Raw genomic sequence first — 23,493 nt, 5'->3', positions numbered from 1 at the left:
TTTAGAAGAGACAAATAAGTTATTTCCAGGGAAGTAGGACTACTTGGTTTATTGAGATATGAAAAAAATAATCATAATTTGATACTCATATTTCTTAAGGCATTTTATGTGGGCTTTGTTCTTTAATAGATAATTAATATTCATAAAATCTCTATTCTGTTTTATTAATTGTTAAAATGTTAAATTTTGGCTTCATTTATAAGATTTTTACATATATGGGCCATTATGTAATATATGTATATTTACTATTGATTTCTATCAATTCTAAATGATAATATGAATTTAATATAAATTTATTTATAAAAATATATTAAATAAATATATACAAAACTTAAAGAAAAAATATTTAAAAAATATATAACTACTTTTACTATATATTTGTTGACAATATTTAATACAAAATAAAAATATAAAAAGTTGAAATTATACTCTTCTTGTATTTTAACATGAATATCTTACTTAAGTGATTTATGTCTAATAGTACCATATTGCCCATGTATAAGACACATATTTTTCCAGAAAATATAAAATCTGAAAACTGGTTGTGTCTTATACAGTGGTTGCAGATATTTTCACTTGCATTTCCTGCTTTTTCACACTTGTTTTTGTGCTCATTATTAAAGACAGTGATTCGTCATCAGACACAGATGAGGAAAAGCTAATGGATGGAAGTTTCGACAGTGATGAGGAGTTGTGTGAATTTTATGATGAATAAAACTAGAGTTTGGCCCTGGCCGGTTTGCTCAGTGGTAGAGCATCCGCCCCAAGTGTGGAAGTCCCGGGTTTGATCCCCAGCCAGGGCACACAGAAGAAGCACCCATATGCTTCTCCACCCTTCCCTCTCTCCTTTCCTCTGTCTCTCTTCCCCTCTTGCAGCCAAGACGCCATTGGAGCAAAGTTGGCCCTGCTGCTCAGGATGGCTCCATGGCCACTGCCTCAGGCACTAGAATGGCTCCAGTTGCAACAGAGCAATGGCCCAGATGACAGAGCATCACCCCCTATGGGCATGCCAGGTGGATCCCAGTTGGGCACATGCAGGAGTCTGTGTCTCTGCCTCCCTGCTGCTTTCTCACTTCAGAAAACAAACAAACAAACAAACAAAAACTTGAGTTCAATAAGTTTATTAAATACTTTTTTTTTTCCAAAATTTGGGCCCTAAAATTAAGGTGCGTCCTATACATGGGAGAGTCTTATACATGGGGAAATACGGCATGTATAAAAACCATGATTTTAATGGCTGCTGATAATACCATTATACATTAATTAGCCTAACCAAGTTAATAAAGCAAAAAAAATTAACTGTTTCCACAAGTTTTGCCCAGTTAAGTAGAACCTGTAACACATATCATTCTATCCATTTATATATCTTTTATATCCTTTCTTAATTATCTGTATTTTTCCTTTTTCTTCCCCTCTTAAAATAAAAGTACTAGTAATACAAGAATATATGTATAGCAATATGTACTATATAATGATATGAAAAAAGTATTTGAAAAATGCAGTCATCAAAAGAATGCTATTGACAGAGATTTCTAAGATATAATTTAAGTAAAAGATGCAAGTTTTGTATTATTTATTTGTCTTTATTATATATATTATTTATTTTTCTTATTTTTTATTTATTTTCTATGTAGATTTTTCTAGTAATAAATGAGTTAAATCTGTTGTATATATGTGACAGCATACTGCTTTAAAAGAGAAAATAATGTGAATTTTAACATGTTGAGATTCTAGCAAGAATAATCTTTCTCTTTTTTATTTTACAGTTTAATGGGCACAGTAAACAATTTCAAATGTGATGAATATTGCAATAAGAAAGTGAAATGTGCTTTATAATTACAGAGCAGTCATGTCTATTCTAATCTAAGGAGTCAGGAAAGTCATCCTAAGAAAATAATTTTAAAATGAGATGTACTACATATTAACCTAGGGGAAAATGCAGAGAAAAACAGGAGGTTTTTTTTTAACTTATTGATTTTTAGAGATAGGAGAGAGACAGAGAGAGAGAGGACAGAAAAACAAGGAGAAGAAGCAGAAGCATCAACTTGTAGTAGTTGCTTTCCTATGTGCCTTGACCAGGCAAGCCCGGGATTTTGAACTGTGACCTCAGTGTTCTAGGACACTATATCCACTGTGCCACCACAGGTCAGAAAGAGGGATGTTAAAGGTGAGAGAAACATATACCAAAATCATATGTAAAAGTTGTAACAGGTGTGAGAAATGAAGAAAATAAAACAAGGCAACAAAATAATTGCTATGTATGGAATAATAGCTAAGTGGTGAAGGTGGGAAGGAGACTAGAGGTGGGGACAGGGTTATGGACAATGTATTAATAAAGCTATAGAATCCAAACAACTAGAGAAATAATAAGAATCAAGATTATTTTTCAAAAGAATAGTAGCCACATTAATAGAAGAGACTTAGTGAATATATACATGCACATATTACATACACACACACACAATTTACACAGTATAACACAGAAATTTGCTTAAGACTAACCCTGGTTTGTAAGATGTTATTAGATTTTATGCTTATTATGCATTGCACCTAATTGATTTTGGGTTTTTTTTTTCTAATTTATTTATTGATTTTAGAGAAGAAGGGCAAGAGAGACAGAAACATCGATTTGTTTCTGTATCTGCCTTGACCGAGGACCAAACTGGCGACCTTTGCATATCAAGAAGATGCTAGAACCAACCGAGCTATCCAGCCAGGGCACACCTCATTGATTTTTAAGCTGGGAATAACATGACCAGATTTGTGATGAAATTGACTCATTTAGTGTGAGAAAGTGTTTGGAATAGAGCAAGAGGGGAGGCAGTCACCAATTAGGAGATTGTTGTAATATGATAAAAAACAGAACAACGGTGTTAATACCGAGAAGGAGACAGAGAATTGGTCAGGAAGATATTTGAGAGACTAAATCGCTGCAGATGATTATTTTAAAATTGGGGTTAAAAGTGAAGAAGGAGTAAAATGTGAATATTAAGTTTTTAACTTTGGCTAACATGAAAAACAGATAAAAATAGTCCAATAATTAACAGACAGAATGGGGCACCAAAGAAATAGGAAGAGCCAGGGTATAATGGAAATTGTAAAGTATATGATTGAAGACAACATAGCAATACTAGGCTAGTTAAGATTCAAGTTAACTATTCAAGTTCATAGTGTTATGTTTACAAACATATTAAAATGTTTTAATGCAAAATTTATATAAATACTTGATTAATTTAACCTGTTTTAAATATCCAGTAAACAGACTTCTACACTAAAATTTTTAAAATGGGTATGTATCTGAGGAAGGAAGAAAATTTATGGAAAAATACTGATATTTTTTATTAAATTATTTATATGGCTAGTGGAAAAGCCCTGTATGTTTTATATCAATTGAAATTTCAAATGTTCATAAAATGTCAAATTAAAAAAAGAGAGAACATTGTGTTTGAAAGAGTATCCCCAAAAATCCCCAAAAGAATAATGTATGAGATTAAAATTCTTTCTTTCTGATAGGTCTAATGACAAGACTTGTGCATCTACAAATAATATTATACTGACTGGAGTTAAAATCACTTTAAAATTATAATATTTTAAACTTATTAGCATAGTAAGTTCAGGAATTTTTTATCTCTTTTTTGAGATTAGTGATTTTTAAATTTAATCAGATGCATATTAATTAATATTTTTACACTCAAGATCTAGGTTTACAAACTTTTTCCTTGTTAATGTACTAGAAGTTTAAATTCAAAAAATATTTTGAAGCATTATTAAAATACTAGAAACATTCCATTCAAAAATATTTTGGAAACACATTATTTTGAAGTGATATAATCATTTTCATTCTATTTTAAATTTGTCTCATATGGTATATAAATATAATTGTTTAAACATTCCGAGAATGATAAAACTGAAGTGCTTAGTTTTCCCACAGTGAAAATTAAGAAAGCATTGCAATCCAGTGATGTTATGTGGAGACAGATTGATTTGTGCCAATATTATTTTTTCTGTAAAAATAATGCATATATTTATAGGACTCTTTTTTTTCTGCTTCTCTAAAGCTTCACACTGACCAAGATAAAGGAGATGGAAATTTAAAATACATATTAACAGGAGATGGGGCTGGCAATCTATTCGTTATAGATGAAAATACAGGAGATATTCATGCTGCAAAGAAATTAGACAGAGAAGAAAAATCCCTGTACATCCTTCGTGCCAAGGCTATAGACAGAAAGACCGGGCGGCAGGTGGAACCTGAATCTGAATTTATCATTAAAATCCATGATATCAATGACAATGAACCAAAATTCACAAAAGAGTTATACACTGCCAGTGTTCCTGAAATGTCTGGAGTAGGTAGGTATATGCAAATCCACATCAACTAACTTTTTTTTTATTGTTTGCTAAGGCAATTATTATGGACATTCAGTTATGATATGTGGCCTCTTTCAAGTTAAGAACTGTAACTGAAAACTACTGTCTAGTGTTAGCTATCTCACTTTTGAGTATTTCCAATTGTATACATGTTAATATTTCCTGTATGTTGTAAATTAGATCTAAAATGATTAGCACTGCTTTGCTTGGGGCGATGTGCACAATATGCAGGGTGCAGATAGTGTTATTATTATTGAGTTTCACACCTGAACCTGTACCCCATTAAATACAATTTAAATATATAAATTAAAAAATTAAAGAATAAAATAATTATTACTGAGAAAAATTATTTCACTGCATTTCAACCAACATTTTCACCTCTACTCAACTGCCATTGAAATGGCAGTCAAGTTGAGGGTATTTTTGTCTGAAATAAAAGGAATACAAATACTATCAGCTGTTTTGGATAGTTTTGCTTGCATTATTTTGCATAATAGCAACTAACATTTGCATTTGACAAATTTCTTTTGATCATCTCATTTGATTATTGAAACATCTTAATGTTGTTGGCATAGAAAATAGAACTTTAAATCCCCATTCTGTTAATTGGGAACTCAGGATCCTGAAAGATTAAGCAACTAAATCAAGATCAAATATCCTGGTAGCACAACAAGAATATTTCAAGTCTTTTTATGCTATTTCAGTACTTTCTATTACCGAACAATGGCTTATTGTACAAACTGAAAATACCTATATCATTTTTAGGGCTGTCCATAATTTTGAATACCTTTGGTTCTTTATCTGTAAGTATGACTACATTTAGCTCTACTTATTTAAAAGGTTTAGATTTGTTATTGAGATAAGAGTTGACTCTTAAATCATAACATACTTCTAAAAAGACCCCAGTAAAATAAGCTTACTATAATATCGAAACTATGCCACTGATTTTCAAAAATTGATGTTATTTTGTTACATATTCTAAAATCTGCTTTAAGTATATGTTTGACGCTAGTATAATTAAAACATGTCAGTCTAAAATAAAATAATTTCTTTATGAAGAAAAATAAACTTATATCCACCTTTACTCGGTGATTTCTATAAAATGTTCCTTAACTCTGTGCTTCTAACAAAAATGAAATCTCATTTGTCTGAGAAAACTGCAGTTCTATTGCCTTTTCAGCCATTTATGTCAATAATAAGAAAAAGATTTGTCAAAGTAGACAGGGATCCTATAAAATCATAAAGTCTAGGATGAAATATGAGCAGTTGTGTTCTCTTTAATAATTTAAAATATCGCTTATATCCTAGTACAGTTCCATGGAAAGAACTGCACTGGTCTGATGAGGTCAACCAGTGGGCCATTGTACAATAGATCTCCATCACAATATCTCTGTGAGCTTCCATCTCAGATGAAGATACATCTAAAAATTACCCTCTCCATCTCAACTTCTTACTGAAGAGCATTCTAAAGCAGTTGGGTTTTCCCCATTTAACTTTTATAAAACATTATTGTTACTTTTGCATGTATTTCATTTTGCCAGAGATTTTGACATTAAATGATATACAAACTTCCTTCTTCAAAAAGGTATGATATAACTATTGAAATAGAAAATGTTAACTGAGATGACAGAGGTATTTGAATAAGATATATTTTTATAATAATTTAAATTTGTATAACTTCACATTTTCAAAGCATTATCTCATTTTAAAATACATAATACTTATTAGAGGTTATTGTAATTTAAACTAAACAGCTTGTGTTTAGTCTTGTATTATTTTGTGCATTTCTCATCTGAAATACAAATACAGTCTAGATCTTATTAGCATTTATCATCTATGTTATAAGATCAGGATTGGACTAAGCACATCTATATTTTATATTTTAAAAGCCCTTCTATTGTTCAAATAAAATATAGAATATATAAATTTATGCATGAAAGAAGGTTTGGAGGTCATCTTGCCCAAAAAAATTCTTCCTGTAAGGCAATCTATATTTTATTTATATAAGATTTAAGTAGTGGGGAGTACAATTTCTGATTATTACAGGCATTAAAAATGAGAATTTGGACCATTGCCAATTGCACTTCCTTCATATCTTCAATTACAGAAATCCCTGAAAAAACAGAGCTGGCATCAATGACTCTGGTTGCAGCTTTTGGTACAAAAAAATAAAGATAAGAACTAGTGGGATAAATGTAATGCTTTACTATTTTTATCCACTTTAAAATAGTTTATGCTTAGACAAAATATAGTATTGAAAACCTCTAATGTTTTATATTCTTAGTAACTCCTCAAAAGCAGCATTATTCTTGTAAATCAAATGCCCCTCCCTCAGTAAAATTAAACACAAATAAGAGTATTGGGAAAAGGGGAAAACATTTTGCAATAAGAGTTTCAAGCATTTTTTGCTAAGTTACTCTTCTGCCTGATTTTAAAAAATATAAAGATAAACTTATTATAATTATGCCGATGTGATTTTCTGCTTTTTCCTATAGAAATAACCATCCACAGAGGAAAATTGTAAGATGATACTTATGAACTCTGTCAGACTATGTGTAATCTATATATTGCTAGTTAAAGCTTATGCATAATCAAATAATAAAGACAGCTTCTAAAAAATATAAAGACTGCTTTTATAAGTGAAGTGGTGCACTATTATTTAATTCTAATATTATTTTTATTAGTAATTTTTATTAAAATCAAGGAGTTGAAAAACTACTACTATTCACTCTGGGGGTAAATAAAGTCTAATTTATAAAAGTGAAATTTCTTTCCAATGTTATCTTCTGATACTTTCTATACTGTTCTCTTTTTCTTTTTTATTTTGTCTTAATATATTCGTCTCTTTTTCTTTCTCATTAATTCTTTCTGCTTTTTCTTCTGTACATGTTTTTCCCAAAATTATACAGAATATTTTATTTTAATTCTCACAATCATGTGAGTCTCTCTCTTTTTAATTAAAATTCAGTGATTCCAAGTAACTCTTGAAATCTGAAACATATTAGTATCTTCTTATTTGAATAATCTGGATGATATATGAGGATATAAAATGAAGAAAATGTGATGGATACACTTCAATTTAAATATTTGTAGTAGATCCCTACCTTTTATATATTTTTTATTTTTTATAAAATAAAAATATTATTTTATTTTTTATTACAGATTAACTATCAAATTTTTATATTTGCATGCATTCATCTTCATCTAGGCAAATTACTATTGTTTGTTTTGATGTTTTTGGATGCATGCTCTCTCAATGACTAGGTATTTCCCCTAACTGGTCTCAAAAATGTATCCAGTTCTCCTTCCACATCATCCACCCAACAAGGAATTCCTCTGTAGTTCTTTATAGATCACACAAATAACTCATCTGTGATTCTTTCATGTCCTAATCTAGGAACATATTTATAGGTTCACCTCCTGTGAATTCAGCATGCAACATGTACAATCATACCCATAATACCAGACAGGCCATTTAGTAAAATATTTAGAATAAAGTTTCTTTCCTCAGACTGGCTAGGTCGAATGCCATCCCTATCACCTCCTAGGTATGTGATCACAAGCAACCTTTATTTGCCCCAAGGCCTACATATTTTGTTTATCATAGGATAAAGAAATGATACAAATCAAGTTTTGAGAACTCTTCACATTATTATGGGGGAGAAATCACTTTATTATTTTTGCTTTGGCCCAGGTAGGATATTAGTATATGAGTGGATATTTTTACATAATAAGAAAGTACACCTGGGATTCATTGAGTTATGGTATATCTTTCACAGAACTTATCAGTTCTGTTACAGCTGAGAAAACAGGGGCCTCAAAAGGAAAAAGTCAAGAACTCATCTTTTGATAATGAATTTGGAGAATACATAAAAAGATGTGCTAAATTCATGTGTTAGCATTCAAATATATTGGTGGTAAATGAGCTGTTAATTTAATCTTAATGAACAACATATTAATTTTCTGAATTTGCATTCACAAATACATGCAAAATTTAAAAACATTCAGAATGCACTTAGAAAAGTTATGAGTATTTAATATATGTGGGTCATTAAAGTAGGTGACAAGATCAATTTGGAACTTTCCCTGTCCTAAAGAATTTTACAATCTCCTTAAGAATCAGAGTCAAACATTCAACAACTATATCTAGTATACTGGGAAATGACATACAAATTCATTTTTCCCAAAGTTGGTTTCAGTTCATTGTCATTTTACAAATAGGATTTGATTCTTTATAGAGATCTATTGAAATATAAGAAAAGACTATCAACATATTGCATTATGTTTAGCACCTGAAGCTTCCACCTTTAGAACTTTTAAAAATCTTTTATATTAATTAAATTTATTGGAATGACACTGGTTCTCAAAACCATATAGGTTTCAAGAGCACAACTCAATGAAACATTATCTGCACAGAGAATCAGGTGGCAATTGCCTCAGGCAGTCTCTTGCCACCGCCATTTTCTGCCCTTTGCCCACCTCCACATTGCCTCCATCCCATTTCACTCTCACTATTATCATCACACTGTTGTCTGTGTCTACTTATATATGTTTGAATTGGCTGATTCCTTCACCACTTTCAGCAAAAAGGTTATTTGTGACAAATTAAAAAAAATAATTTAAATTTTATAAATAAAATAAAACAGAAAATAATGTCAAATTATAATATTGCATGTGACAGAATTATATGCTTTCAGAACTGCAAGGGAAATGTCTAGTGATTTACATATGTGCAGCAAATAATATGTATCTTATTGATAGGCATAATCAAGTATGAATATTAGCTATATTTTAAAGCAGTGGTAGTCAACCTGGTCCCTACCGCCCACTAGTGGGCATTCCAGCTTTCATGGTGAGCAGTAGAAGAGCAACCTAAGTATAAATAAAAAGATAGATTTAACTATAGTAAGTTGTTGTTGTTTTTTTATAGTAACTTGTTTTATAAAGATTTATTCTGCCAAACAGTGAAAATCCAACATAAAGTACTGGTAAGTAATTATTATTATATGCTTTAACTTGCTGTAACTCTGCTTTATAAATTTTATAAAGTAAATTTACTTCCCTACTTTATAAATCACCATTACTGTGGAACCGGTGGGCAGTTAGAAAATTTACTACTAAAAGAGATACAAAAGTGGGTGGTAGGTATAAAAAGGTTGACTACCCTGTTTTAAAGGGAGGCAATGACACTTAATAATCATATATAGCTTAAACATGAAAAACATTACAGGTCAATTTTTATGACATTTTTGTTGTTTTTCAATAAAAATGGGGATTCTCTATTTTTCACTCTATTTACAATGCACAATTAATTTACCAGAATAAAAAGCAGCAATTGTCTCATTGTATTAATCTTTGTGATATGTTTCTTTTTAAATTTTCTTAGATAGCTCAAATCATAAAAACAAGAAATACTTAAATTTTTTAAAAAATGAAAGAAAAAAAGTGAGATTTTTTTTTGAGAAAAAATTATTTAAGCATTTTTTTCTAATGTAGTCATGATCTAACATATCAAACTACCAGCAGTAATTTTTCAGAAAGATGGTTTCTAATTTGAAAGTATTTAAGTGTCTGTGTTTGGATGGGGACTCGCGTAGGTACATCTGTTATACAAGTCACAGCAACGGATGCAGATGATGCCAACTATGGAAATAGTGCCAAAGTGGTCTACAGCATTTTGCAAGGACAACCCTATTTCTCAGTAGATCCAGAATCAGGTAACAACTTTTAATACTTAGTCTTTTTTTCATTATCTAATGCATCTGTATATATAATTAATTTGTCGACTATTCTGTATTTTAAAAGTTGTCTATTCAGTATGTTTGTACTGATTCCCTACAGTTATTACCTGGAAGCAAAATTCAATTTCCTGTAATTCAAATAGATTATTTGAGTCATTAGCTCTTTGGATTATTTATTGAGTTTAAATTTATGACACTAAATAACAAAATTTCATACAGACTCAGCACTTCATATGTCATAGGAAATATTCAAACCTGAGAAATGTGAGAATTATCAAAATTCAGCTTATCCAGTTTATGATTTTTCTTTATTTTTTTAACTTTTTTATTTAATTAATTGTGTTTACATAGATTCTAGGATCACCTTGAATGCCTTCCCCCTACCCCCTATTCCCCTCAACATTTCCCTTGCCCCCCCTCCCTATAGCACCCTCCTCCCTTCCCTTCAGGTTTATCCCATACTATCATTCCCTTTCCCCTGTCCTCTTTTCTTCTGGTCCCTTTGATCCCTCCTCTGTCTCAATTTCATTCCTCAGTTCTCATTATTCCTTGGATTCCTCAAATGAGTGAGGTCATATGATATTTGACAAAGGAGATAAGAGATTACAGTGGAGTAAAGACAGTCTCTTTAACAAATGGTGTTGGGAAAACTGGACAGTTACCTGCAAAAAAATGAAACTAGACCACCAACTTACACCATGTACAAAAATAAACTCAAAATGGATAAAGAACTTAAATGTAAATCGTGAAACCATAAGTATCCTAGAAGAAAACTTAGGCAGTAAGCTCACCGACATCTATCGCAGCAATATCTTTGCTGAATTATCTCCACAGGCAAATGAAATAAAAGGCAGGATAAACAAATGGGACTATATCAAACTAAAAAGCTTTTGCACAGCTAACGACAATATGAACAGAATAAAAAGACAAACCACACAATAGGAGAACATATTCAACAATACATCTGATAAGGGGTTAATAACCAAAATTTATAAAGAACTTGTAAAACTCAATACCAGGAAGACAAACAATCTAATAAAAAATTGGGCACAAAAAATTAACAGACACTTCTCCAAAGAGGACATACAGATGGTCAATAGACAAATGAAAAAATGTTCAACATCACTAATCATTAGAGAAATGCAAATTAAAACCACAATGAGATATCACCTCACACCAGTTTATAATTTTTCAAGTTAATTTTTCTATTAATCAAAAAAATAATCAGGTCTTGGCCTGATGGCTCAGTAGTAGAGTGTCAGCCCCCAGTGTGCGGAAGTCCTGGGATTGATTCCTGGCCAGGGCACACAGGAGAAGCACCCATCTACTTCTCCACCCTTCCCCATCTCCTTCCTCTCTATATCTTTCTTCTTCTCCCACAACCAAGGCTCCATTGGAGCAAAGTTGGCCTGGCACTGAGGATGGCTTCATGGCCTCCGCCTCAGGTGCTAGAATGGCTCTGGTTCCAAAGGAGCAATGTCCCAGATGGGCAGAGTATCTCCCCCTAGTGGGTGGATCCCAGTCAGGTGCGTGCAGGAGTCTGTCTCTCTGCCTCCTCATTGCTCACTTCAGAAACACACACACATACACACACACACACACACACGATAATCAAATTGCTTTAGGAAAAGTTATTTTTAAATATTTACTCAATGGAATCATTCTTTCTCTTCTGTAAGTTATGCTGAATTGGGTATAGATTGAAATATGTATTTAGGTAAAGAATATTTTATCTGTTATGACTAACTTCTGTAAAATGCACCTTGCATAGGTTAAATTTAAATATCTGTGATTAAATTATAAAATATTTCTCTTTTTTTCCAAAAGGCATAATAAAAACTGCATTACCGGACATGAGCAGAGAAAATAGAGAGCAGTACCAAGTGGTTATACAAGCCAAGGACATGGGCGGCCAGATGGGAGGCCTTTCTGGAACGACCACAGTGAACATCACTCTGACAGATGTCAACAACAATCCCCCTCGATTTCCCCAGAGTAAGAAACGTCTCAGTGATCACAGGTCGAAAGGCTTCTCCAATATACATACTACAAACAGAGGCTAATATTTGTACCAGTGGTTTCATGACTAGTTTATACACAAAGGCAAATCGACAACACTTATCCCTACAAAATATCAGTTTTCCACAAATTAGAAGTGTTTACGATCATTTTCATCAGTGACTGGTAGTAAGAGAAAAACATGAAAATGATGTTCTTTTGACAACTTTAAATATCATCTTTTACCTTTAGAAGAGTTGTGACATTTTCCAGACTACCTTTCCCAGCCTTCACTATGATCAACTTGTTTTTTTTTCTTATACTTTTCTAGTTAGGAGTGTGGACTCTCAAATCTGATTGCCTGGCTTCAAATCCCATGCTACCATTTGTCTTGCACTCAGTTCCCTTGTCTGTACATAGGTATTGTAATTCCTTATTTAATATCTTCTAAAACACAGACTTGATGCTTTAATAATCTCTGAAGTCAGATTCTATATTTAAATCCATGCACGTCAGTTCCATTGGCAGAATTTTTCCCCCTTTTCCTAGTGGCCCATGGAGTTATGGTGTACCTTGATTGTGATGGCATCTGAGACATCTTAAAATTTGCTGGGATTTGCTATCTACTTGTGAAGGTTAAATCAGTCAATGCTCTTTCAGTCATCACCATTTTGCATGCCATGAGGTCCTACAAAATCAGAATCCTATGCTCTGCTGAAAATGTTTTCAATTTGCAGTAAGTAAACAAATAAAGGTCCCTATCTTAAAATGTTCAATTAAGGATCTCAAATTTAAATTTATGATACAGATTTCAATATAGGAAAACACTTTTTCAGGCTAATCAAATTTAAAATATTTGATGATTCAGCTTTGGATGGTGCACTTAAACGTATGATAAATGTTAAAAAGTAAAGTTTGCTAAGAACATAAATAATAAGACTAACTGACATAAATCTAAACTTTTCAATTTCCCTAAATATGAACCAAAGTAAGATTCAATAAATTCTCAAATGATTGCTATTCTATAACTTTGTTATAAAGTTAGCAAATGGGAAAGAACTACAACAGTAATAGTAAAAATGTTCAAGAACTAGCGCATGACCTAAGCATATTAAAGACATAATTTCATGCAATCTTTATAACAAACTTTTGAGTCAATTGCTATCATTATCATTATTATTCTATAGATGTGAAAATCAAGGGTTAGAGAATTTAACTAGCTTGCCCAGTGATGGGATTATAAACCCAGGCAGTTATATTTAGAAGTCCCTCTTCTTAACTGCCAAGCAAACTGGAAAGAGAACAGACTTTGAAGTCAAAGAGCCTTTGTTCTGCATTCTGCTTCCCTCAATTGGGATAATTTCCTTGAGCCCTATAACCGAGGATGATATACCTACCTTGTTCCTATAAAAACGAATGTCAGAATTAAATAAATTAACACAGAGGGCCTTATATAGAATTTAGCATATATTAAAAGTTTTAAAACATTTCTAACTTTCATTGACATATTTTTGTAATATTTCTATTTTTATTTTGAATAAATAAAAACAAAAACTGCTTTTATGGATAACACAATGCAATATAGCTTGAACTGCAGGAAATAGAAACATTCATAGGCATTAAAACATGTAAAATAAATTGGTATGTATCAATTTATTTCTCTAACTGCAATTTAGAATATAAAAGTAAATGCTTAAGAGGGTAAGAAACCAAATATTTATTGCTTATCTAGAGCTTTCAACATTGCCATTACATATTTTTATGCATATTAAATTTTTAAAAATATTTATTGGAATATTTCCCTAAGTCAGAATTCTGGATTCTAATATTAAGCCCATCATCAATTACCTAAATAACCTTGGGACATTCATTTAATCTTTCTGGAATTTATATTTCTCATTTATGAGAGTGTTCTGCCCTTATAAATTATTTTTCCAACTTAACAAATCCATAATTTTTGACAGTTTACCATTCAATGTAATAAAAAACTGTCTCAATTTAAAGTTAACTTATTGAAGTAAAAAAGGCAGTAGAAATAAAAGATTTTTGTTATCTAAAGATGAAATGTTCAAAAGAGCTCTGATTCAATTTTCAGGTACGTATCTATTTAATTCTCCTGAGTCTGTGCCTCTTGGGACCCATCTCGGAAGGATAAAAGCCAATGACCCTGATGTGGGGGAAAATGCTGAGATGGAGTACAGCATTGCAGAAGGAGATGGAGCTGACATGTTTGATATCATCACTGACAAGGATACACAGGAAGGGATTATAACTGTCAAACAGGTTTCTTTTCGCTGTCTTCATTTTTTCATTGAGCACTTTATAGTTTGATTTTGCCTTTCAGTTAAGGGAAGAAGAGCCTGGTATTTTTTTTTTTTCATCCCTTACATGCTGTCTATCCTTCATGTAAGTGGGCATAGTCGTGATTTCACTTTCAGTAAGTTAATCACCTTCATCACTGACATTTAGAAAGTGATATAAACTTCAACTGCTTTTGCTTAGAGAAAGACAACAAACTAGGGTTATATAACCTCTAAAATACTTCTGTTAGGTTTCTGCGTGATAGAAAAATAGGCATGCAGCCATCACTTTATTTCATAGCATATTTATTTTTTAGCATATTTCAATTGTTAAATGTGATGTTCTATTCAAGGTGATGAAACCTGAAGATGCTATGTGTTTTATGGTGGATTTCTTTCTTTTTAATGCACTGTGGGAGAACATTATGAAGCTTACATAGACCAACAAAATATTGATTACTTTCTATTGTCCTGATTGCTTGCTTTCATTCCCCTCTTGGTTTCCACAGTGTTCAGATTAATAATTTTTTTCTTTTTTATAATGCCAGTTTTAGAAATGTAGGACCTAAGGAAGTGATTTATATAAATAGTTTGATAAAGCTTTACTTTATTCTATATTTTCTATAATTTTAACTTTGTATAATTTTACTACTACTACTGCTAATAATAATAAATCTTATGTATTCATTAAATAATAAACCTGTAACCACTGCATTGTGAAATGTATTAATAAATGAGAATTGGTATTAATGTGTATACAATAATGTTTGGTTACCTTCTGTAAATAAGTATAAAGCCTAACAATATTTACCAATTTATTTGATATACCTATAAAGCAATAATTGGGAAAGTTATTTAATCAGAATAACTGATACCATTAATAGAGCTCATTATTAAATATTAAAATTGTCTTCCATTGTTATGACTGCTATATTATACTAATTTTTCTCATCTGATTTAAATGCAGGATTTAGATTTTGAAAACAAAATGCTGTATACTTTAAGGGTGGATGCAGCTAACACGCACCCAGATCCACGATTCCTACACCTGGGGCCTTTCAAAGACACAGCTGTGGTCAAAATATCTGTGGAAGATATCGACGAGCCTCCTATGTTCAGTAAAATTTCTTACTTGATAGAAGTAGATGAAGATGTAAAGGAAGGCAGCATCATTGGACAAGTGACAGCATATGACCCAGATGCAATGAGCAATTTGATAAAGTAAGTATTTTGAGAAAATTTAAGTTTGCAGAAGAAATTTAGATTGTTTAGAGATACACATACACATGCAAACACACACATACGCACACATCCTGCTCTATATCTGATATCCTCAGTATACAATTTTAAGAGTAAAATTGCAAACCTTGCTTTATGGTTGTAAAAGTGGCTGATAAATTTTTAAGTCCATAGCTCCCAAGAAATATTTGCTCTTTATGGGGCCGCAAGTCTTGAAAAATAATGAATGCATAGCAGTTTTATCGGTAAAATCTCAAGAACTAGGACAGAGGAAAACTATTGAGAACAAATTAAATTTAAATTATGTTTCTAAAATTCTACTACAAAATCTGCCAACATATAAGGCCATGCCTTAAAATAGTAGCCTATAGGCTGCTACTTCCTGTTAGCATAGAAATGTATGAAAAAAAATGCTTTAGATCTCCAATTGTAGTGTGAAAACCCAGCAATAATTCAACAAGGAGGCAACATTGTAATATGTGACTCTTGTTTGCTCCGATAGCATTTAGAAAGAAGACTGATCCCCAAAACAGAAATAGGTTATGATAAGCATCGTGGAGAAGCATTTTCCAGGGAAAACTAGGGAGCTAATTCTCACCCACCAGTAAATCTGTTCATCAAACATATTTTCTGAAACACATCTGCCACTTGCAGTGAGATTATAGTTACAATTAGCAGCTGTTGTCAGCTCCGATTCACCTCATCAGTAATCATGGATTTCCCAAGTTATAGGGTTGATTATAGCTTTACAGGTTCTGAAAACACATGTTGTCTCATTTCACACCTATTTTATGCTCAACATATTTAAAGTTCAATGAATTTTTGAAGAACATTTTTTTTTTACTTCAGTCAAATCAAGAGTAAATCCAAAATAAACTTGATAGTGAGAAATTAATTATGCCTCTATAAAATGTACATGATTCCACCAAAAGCTAGAATATGTAAATAAGTGCATTCACATGTATAATTGCCGCTCTGGCATTTGCAGATTTTATTACAGAGATTAAAATAATAATAATTTTAATATGGGCCTTGGCCTGGCAGCTCAGCTGATAAATCATCATCCCCGGTCACCAAAGGCTGCATGTTACACCCCTGGTTAGGGCATGCAGAGAAGCAATCAATGAGTACACAACTAAATGGAACAACTAAGTGAAACAACGACTTGATGCTTCTGTCTCTCTCTTCCTTCCTCTCTCGCAAATAAATGGAAAAATTAAAGAAAGAAAAAAGAAAATATGTCACTAATACCTACAATAAAAATTATTTGAAATATTTGTTCAAACATATAAACAGATGTCTTTTTGAAGGGGAGTGAAGGTTTCCTAGTTCATATTCGAAAATACATTACTGAAAAGTGGTAGCTGGACAGGAAAAAGCACAGCCATCGCCCAGTTTTGTGGACTTCCTTGGTCACGATGTGCCTGGAAGTCAGGAAAGCAAAAGGAATACTATCCTTGGCATATAGCTTCATATTATCACTTTGTTCTGGTGTCTGTATTTTAATTCACTTTTTTTGTAGTAAATGAAAATTTAGGGATCTAATGTGTATTTGTTTTGATAGAACATAAAGGATAAAAAAGCAAACAACTAAAACAAGATTTCAGCTTCCATAGGCTCAGTTCTGCTGTAATTTTTTTTTTTACTTGTTATTTGTGGCCTATATCATTGGATGCTGTCTCTGTAGAAGGTAGTCATTCAAAAAATTATTCCAGCAATCTTTTTTAAAAAATTATTGTTCAAATTCAATGTAAGGAGATCAATAAAATGTTGTTTTAATAGACCATCTGCTAGGACACAGAGGTAGCTTTGTCCTATGTTGTTTAACGAACTCTTTCTGGTCATTTGTTGTAACCTGGTGCATTTATTATTAACAGGTAAACCAGAACAGCCTATTCTGAGTTGAAAATAAAACAGTGGCTGCTAAATGAAAGAAAATTATCCCTGGGCTTTGAAAAACTGCAAGACTTTATTTGCATTGGGGCAAATTTCTGAAAATAGGCCTGGAAGTTTGCATTGTTAATGTTAAAATGAGCTATTTCTAAATATCAAAGTGATAGTCTTTCATGAATTCTTAACTTGACAGTAGTGCCTTTCAAATTTGAAGCTAAGAGTAGAGCAGCTGAAATTCTGACCTATTTTAACTCCACATGCGCTCCAAGTGAGTCAAGGCTCAGTTTGTATAATGTTAGAACTATTAGCTATTCCTCAATAATAGACACTGTCTTGCTAATCTCTAGGGTAAGGTGCACAATACATTTTTATTTTTCTCTTTGATGTTGAATTTGAACAGTAGGAATGAATCTAAGATCTATTCAGCCATAAGCAGATAATTGCTAACGATTGACCTTTCCAATAATGGGAATATATAAAGACTACTATTATGAATTGAGTTCCATTCAATGCATAGATGTAGTTCGGTTGTTTTACTTTGTTGTCTTTGTTTTCATTTCAGATTGCTTTTATTCGTAAGTGGGATTAAAGAATATGAAACATTACTTTAATGTTACAGTGACTTTCTCAGTACATATTAGGAACTAAATTGTGGGTGGACTGACATAAAAAGATAAACACTATATTTGATCTTATTTAGCCCTAGAAGCAATGGAGATTTAAAAGAAAAGTATAAGACTGCCATCCTCAATTTTAGTACATTAATAAAGATCTTAAAAATAAGAACTATTTCAGATCCTTGCCTGACAAATTCTTGGTTAAAACCAATATAGTTTTTGTTTTAGTATATATATAGGTTTCTAATTATCCTCTACCTAGGATTTCACACCCCAGAATATAGTTACTCTTGGGAATTTACAATGTCATGAGTTTTCTTTTTAAATCCCCAAATAAAATAATTGTGTAGAAGACTTACAATCATGATTAAAAAGTAAAGGAATGTGACCATTTCCATGCAGCTGTCTCATTCATTGTACTACCCTTCCAAAGGATGACAAGAAGATAACTGAGCTGGTTCCATATTTTGGGCGAGAGGTACAAAAAGAAATCTGAAAACAACTATTTAAAGTTTAGATATTCTGCCCTGGCCGGTTGGCTCAGTGGTAGAGCGTCGGCCTGGTGTGCAGGGGACCCAGGTTCGATTCCCAGCCAGGGCACATAGGAGAAGCGCCCATTTGCTTCTCCACCTCTCTGTCTCTCTCTTCCCCTCCTACAGCCAAGGCTCCATTGGAGCAAAGATGGCCCGGGCGCTGGGGATGGCTCCTTGGCCTCTGCCCCAGGCGCTAGAGTTGCTCTGGTCGTGGCAGAGTGACGCCCCGGAAGGGCAGAGCATCGCCCCCTGGTGGGCAGAGTGTCGCCCCCTGGTGGGCGTGCCGGGTGGATCCCGGTCGGGCGCATGCGGGAGTCATCTGTCTCTCCCCTTTTCCGGCTTCAGAAAAATACAAAAAAAAAAAAAAAAAGTTTAGATATTCTACCTTTAAGATTGTGTGTATGTATATATATGTAATATACCCAAAACTTACTTTAAAACAATATTTATGAATTTGAGCAAACTATTTTAGAAAGTTTAGTGGAAAATAATTAGGCAAGCCCCATCATGTACTATGTTAAATTGTTTAAATTATTTTTGAACTCTGAGTTCACCAAAGTTCACCATAGTACATATACTAATAGACTAAGTCACATGTTCTTTATTAAAACTGCCCAAACAAAAAAAAAATTAACCCATTTAGATAAATATATTTTCATTCAATGTTTAAAAATTGCCTATGTTTCACAATCATTAGAAACCTAAATATTATATTACTTATGTTTGTTAAAGTCAGTGTCTGATAGTAAATATATTAGAGATTTATAATGGGAACTGTAATTCCCTAATTAACCAGATTAAAAAATGTTGATTTGCTAAGTGCTTTTAATAGATATCTAGAAAAGTGAGGTGCAACCAGATGCTGATTAGTCTTTTAGTTGTTTGTCACTGTTCTTTTTCTAACCAGTTTATCCTATGGTCTGTCACCTCACTCTACAACTCTTGTCCTTGGATTTCGCATGTGGGGTTCACCTAGAGTTTGTTAAAAATGCAGAATCCCAGCTCTCACACTAGACCAACTGAATAAGAATTTGTTTTTAACAAGATTCCCATGTGATTCATATATAAGCTACATCTGACTCTTCTACTTTCTTCTATTTTTAAGGGTTCATATGATTACTTTAAGTCCATCCAAATAATTAAAGTTAATTTCTGCCTCAATTTTTTTTTTTTTTTTTTTTTTTTGTGACAGAGACACAGAGAGACAGAGAGAGGGCCAGATAGGGACAGACAGACAGGAAGGGAGATAAATGAGAAGCATCAATTTTTCATTGCAGCACCTTAGTTGTTCATTGATTGCTTTCTCATATGTGCCTTGACGGGGGTGGGGGGCTACAGCAGACCGAGTGACCCCTTGCTCAAGCCAGCGCCATTGGGCTCAAGCTGGTGAGCTTTCCTCAAACCAGATGAGCCTGTGCTCAAGCCGGCGACCTTGGGATTTTGAACCTGGGTCCTCCGTGTCCCAGTCCAATGCTTTATTCACTGCATCACCGCCTGGTCAGGCAATTTTTTTAAACCATAATTACATCTGCATAGTAATTTTTACCATGTAAAGTAGCATAATCACAGATTCTAGGGCTATGGAGATGAACATCCTTTAGGGTATGACATTATTTTTCTAACCATAGAATGATACAAATTTTATGGTGATATCTTTCACATCCAGACCTAATGAGAAATATTCATGGAACTGCACAGTAATGTAATTTTGTTTTTATTTATAATAGGTTGAATGGGGAGATTAGAGGAAGACCTTCAATTCAGCTCAGATGTTCTTTGAATAGAGTCATATAAGAGCAATGTGTTTTACAACAGCCTCTCCACGTTCACTTATGCTCATAAGGACTCTGTGGATACATGCTCTTAGTGTGTTTTTCTAAACATAGTTTTTATTTATCCAATTCAGTTGACTCTCTCAAGTTTAATATAACTACTTAATATGTCTCAAGCACTGCATGGATTTATAATTGAATAATTAAATCAAATGACAATTAAAACCTTACTTAAAAGCTGCCACAAATGTTTGTAAGCATAAATAATGATTTAAAAGTACACAAATAATAGAATTTTTCTTTTTTTTTTTTTGAAGAAGCTGAAGTTAACTTCCTTTTTTATTTTTTTTTTTTGTATCTTTCTGAAGCTGGAAACGGGGAGAGACAGTCAGACAGACTCCTGCATGCGCCCACGCCCACCAGGGGGCGACACTCTGCCCCTCCGGGGCGTTGCTCTGCCTTGACCAGAGCCACTCTAGCACCTGGGGCAGAGGCCAAGGAGCCATCCCCAGCGCCCAGGCCATCTTTGCTCCAATGGAGCCTTGGCTGTGGGAGGGGAAGAGAGAGACAGAGAGGAAGGAGGGGGTGGGGGTGGTGAAGCAAATGGGTGCTTCTCCTATGTGCCCTGGCCGGAAATCGAACCCTAGTCCCCCACACGCCAGGCCGACGCTCTACTGCTGAGCCAACCGGCCAGGGCCAATAATAGAATTTTAATAATAGAAAGAGCCAAATATATAAAATTTTCTAAATAACAATTACATTAAATAAAAATTCAAATAATTTCTCAGCATTTTACTGGCCATGTCTTTATTAGAACATTGTGTGAGTTGCCTATAAGTTTAAGAAACAGTAGATAAACTAAGAATCTTAAAACGATACATGTATTTATGTGTCTTTTTTTGCTAGATACTCTGTTGATCGACACACTGATATGGACCGGATTTTCAGTATTCATGCAGAAAATGGTTCCATTTTCACGTTAAAGCCCCTTGACCGAGAATCATCTCCATGGCACAACATCACCATTATAGCCACAGAAATAAGTAAGTTGGAAATACATCTATCAGAACATATTCTTTTTCACCAAAGTGGTGAAATAATTGCACTAAGTAGACTTTTTCTTGAGTTGGAATGATTTTAGCATTAGAAAGATTTGAAAGAAATGATTTAGAGTGCATTGGATTTTTAAATTATTTTAATGATTACTCAATATTCATCTCTTTTGAACTTGGTTTTCTTTATACCTTACTGTAAAATAGAAATATAATCTAATCTTCTAAAATTAATAAATTAGTATGAGAAAGTTATCTTCTACAAATAAAAGTTTATTATCAATCCCATTCTCCTCTTTTTATCATGCTTTCTATCAGGACCATGTAAGAAAGCTAAGATATCCATCAGCAATCTAATCAAGTAGTGACTACCACAGGGATGATCTGTTGCTTAGTTACAAATGGGGAAAGTAGTGTTACTGCTTCTCTGCAAATGAGACTGAAATCTTATACATGTTCTTGTTGCAGATAACCCAAAACAAAGTAGCCACATTCCTGTCTTCATCAGAATTCTTGATATAAATGACCATGCTCCGGAATTTGCCATGTACTATGAAACATTTGTTTGTGAAAATGCAAAACCTGGGCAGGTAAATAAAATTATTATAAAATTTGAAAATAATATTTCCTCTTCACAAAGGCAGATTGCATTGCATTACTTGGACTTGCACAGGTTTACTTCATGCAAAGTATTGTCAATCCTCTATGTCACTTGTTTGTCTCCCCTTACTAAAAACTCACAGTAATCGGAAAAAGATGACTTTTAATCTTGTTTTTTATCATAAATTCCATGCTAAAATAGAAAACAATAGAAATATGTGCTTTAATTTATATACTAGATACATAATGAATATTATGTACATAAAAAGTTCCTATCTGGATTCATAATTATGTTCATAATAAATTATATTGAGAATGGAAATACATGAAATAAAACAAAATATAAAAATAAAAATATTTATGTAAATATAAAGGGAATTATAATCATTGTTTTGTTGATTATATTTTGCCACGTTTGATATGTTATATTAAGTGTAGCTTTTCACCTTTAATATTATCGAGATTTAAAAAATGTAGAAAATTACAAAATCCTCTTATGAAGTAAAATTTCAGATATCGCAAAATAATTTTAGTTAAATGCAAAATATGTGCATTTTTGACACTGATAGGGTATTTTATAAGTAACAGTAACTGTATAAATTTTACTGAGATAACTTTTAACCAATTATTTAGATTTTCTCTTCTTTTTTTTACTTTGCAATATGTAATGGGCATATTCTCAGGTTAATAAATGACTATCTTTAATTTGATGCTTAATTTTATAGTATAGCTACACATTAATAGCTTATTCATTCATGTATTTATTAATAGAAATTTTGTTTATCAAACAAATACTACTCTATCAGACAGCAAGCACTACAGTGAGACTTATGGTACATTTATATTTATACACTACTCGGTATTATTTTTCTTTGATATAATTCTCAAAGTAAAAAATAATTGATTTTGATCTATATTTATATGCTTCCAAATAGCATTCCAAATATATCTTATACCTAGTGATAACCCCCATCAAATGTTAATAACTGCTTATTGGGCAACACTTGATTTTAAATGTCTGCCAATATGTAATATTTCATAATTTTACTATGTATTCCTCCAAAATTATTGAGGTCGAACATTTTTCATTAGTATAGGGTCATTTATTTATTTTTATTTTTTTATAGGGCCATTTAAAAGACTCTTCCCAGCTCTATTAGTTTCCTAAATCTGCCATGATAAATTATACAAATTAGTTTACACACTAGAAATAAATTCTCTCACATAGTTCTGGAGGCTAGAGGTTTGCATTCAACAGCAGGTGCATGCTCTCTCAGAAGGCTGAAGGGGAGGATCCTTTCTTGCCACTTCTTAGCTTCAGTGGTTGCTGGCAATCCTTGGTATTCATTAGCTTGGGGACCCACACTACTCCAATTT

General features: G+C 32.6%; 1 protein-coding gene across 2 annotated transcripts in view; it reads left to right on the top strand.

Moving 5' to 3' along the window:
- CDH9 (cadherin 9) overlaps nucleotides 1-23,493 on the top strand; it is a 65,963-nt gene that overhangs the window by 36,043 nt on the left and 6,427 nt on the right. Inside the window, exons 2-8 of one of the 2 annotated variants that reach the window (XM_066253616.1) lie at nucleotides 4,059-4,353; nucleotides 9,969-10,088; nucleotides 11,940-12,107; nucleotides 14,206-14,393; nucleotides 15,378-15,631; nucleotides 21,371-21,507; nucleotides 21,985-22,106. In XM_066253616.1, coding sequence (XP_066109713.1) covers nucleotides 4,059-4,353; nucleotides 9,969-10,088; nucleotides 11,940-12,107; nucleotides 14,206-14,393; nucleotides 15,378-15,631; nucleotides 21,371-21,507; nucleotides 21,985-22,106 — 1,284 coding nt within the window. The remainder of the gene's footprint in view (nucleotides 1-4,058; nucleotides 4,354-9,968; nucleotides 10,089-11,939; nucleotides 12,108-14,205; nucleotides 14,394-15,377; nucleotides 15,632-21,370; nucleotides 21,508-21,984; nucleotides 22,107-23,493) is intronic. The other variant, XM_066253617.1, reaches the window with a different exon arrangement.

Source organism: Saccopteryx bilineata, chromosome 1, assembly GCF_036850765.1.
Source record: "Saccopteryx bilineata isolate mSacBil1 chromosome 1, mSacBil1_pri_phased_curated, whole genome shotgun sequence".
In the NCBI taxonomy this organism is placed as follows: Eukaryota; Metazoa; Chordata; class Mammalia; order Chiroptera; family Emballonuridae; genus Saccopteryx; species Saccopteryx bilineata.
The sequence above is the reverse complement of the archived record's forward strand: the minus strand, read 5'-3'. Positions and strand labels throughout refer to the sequence as shown.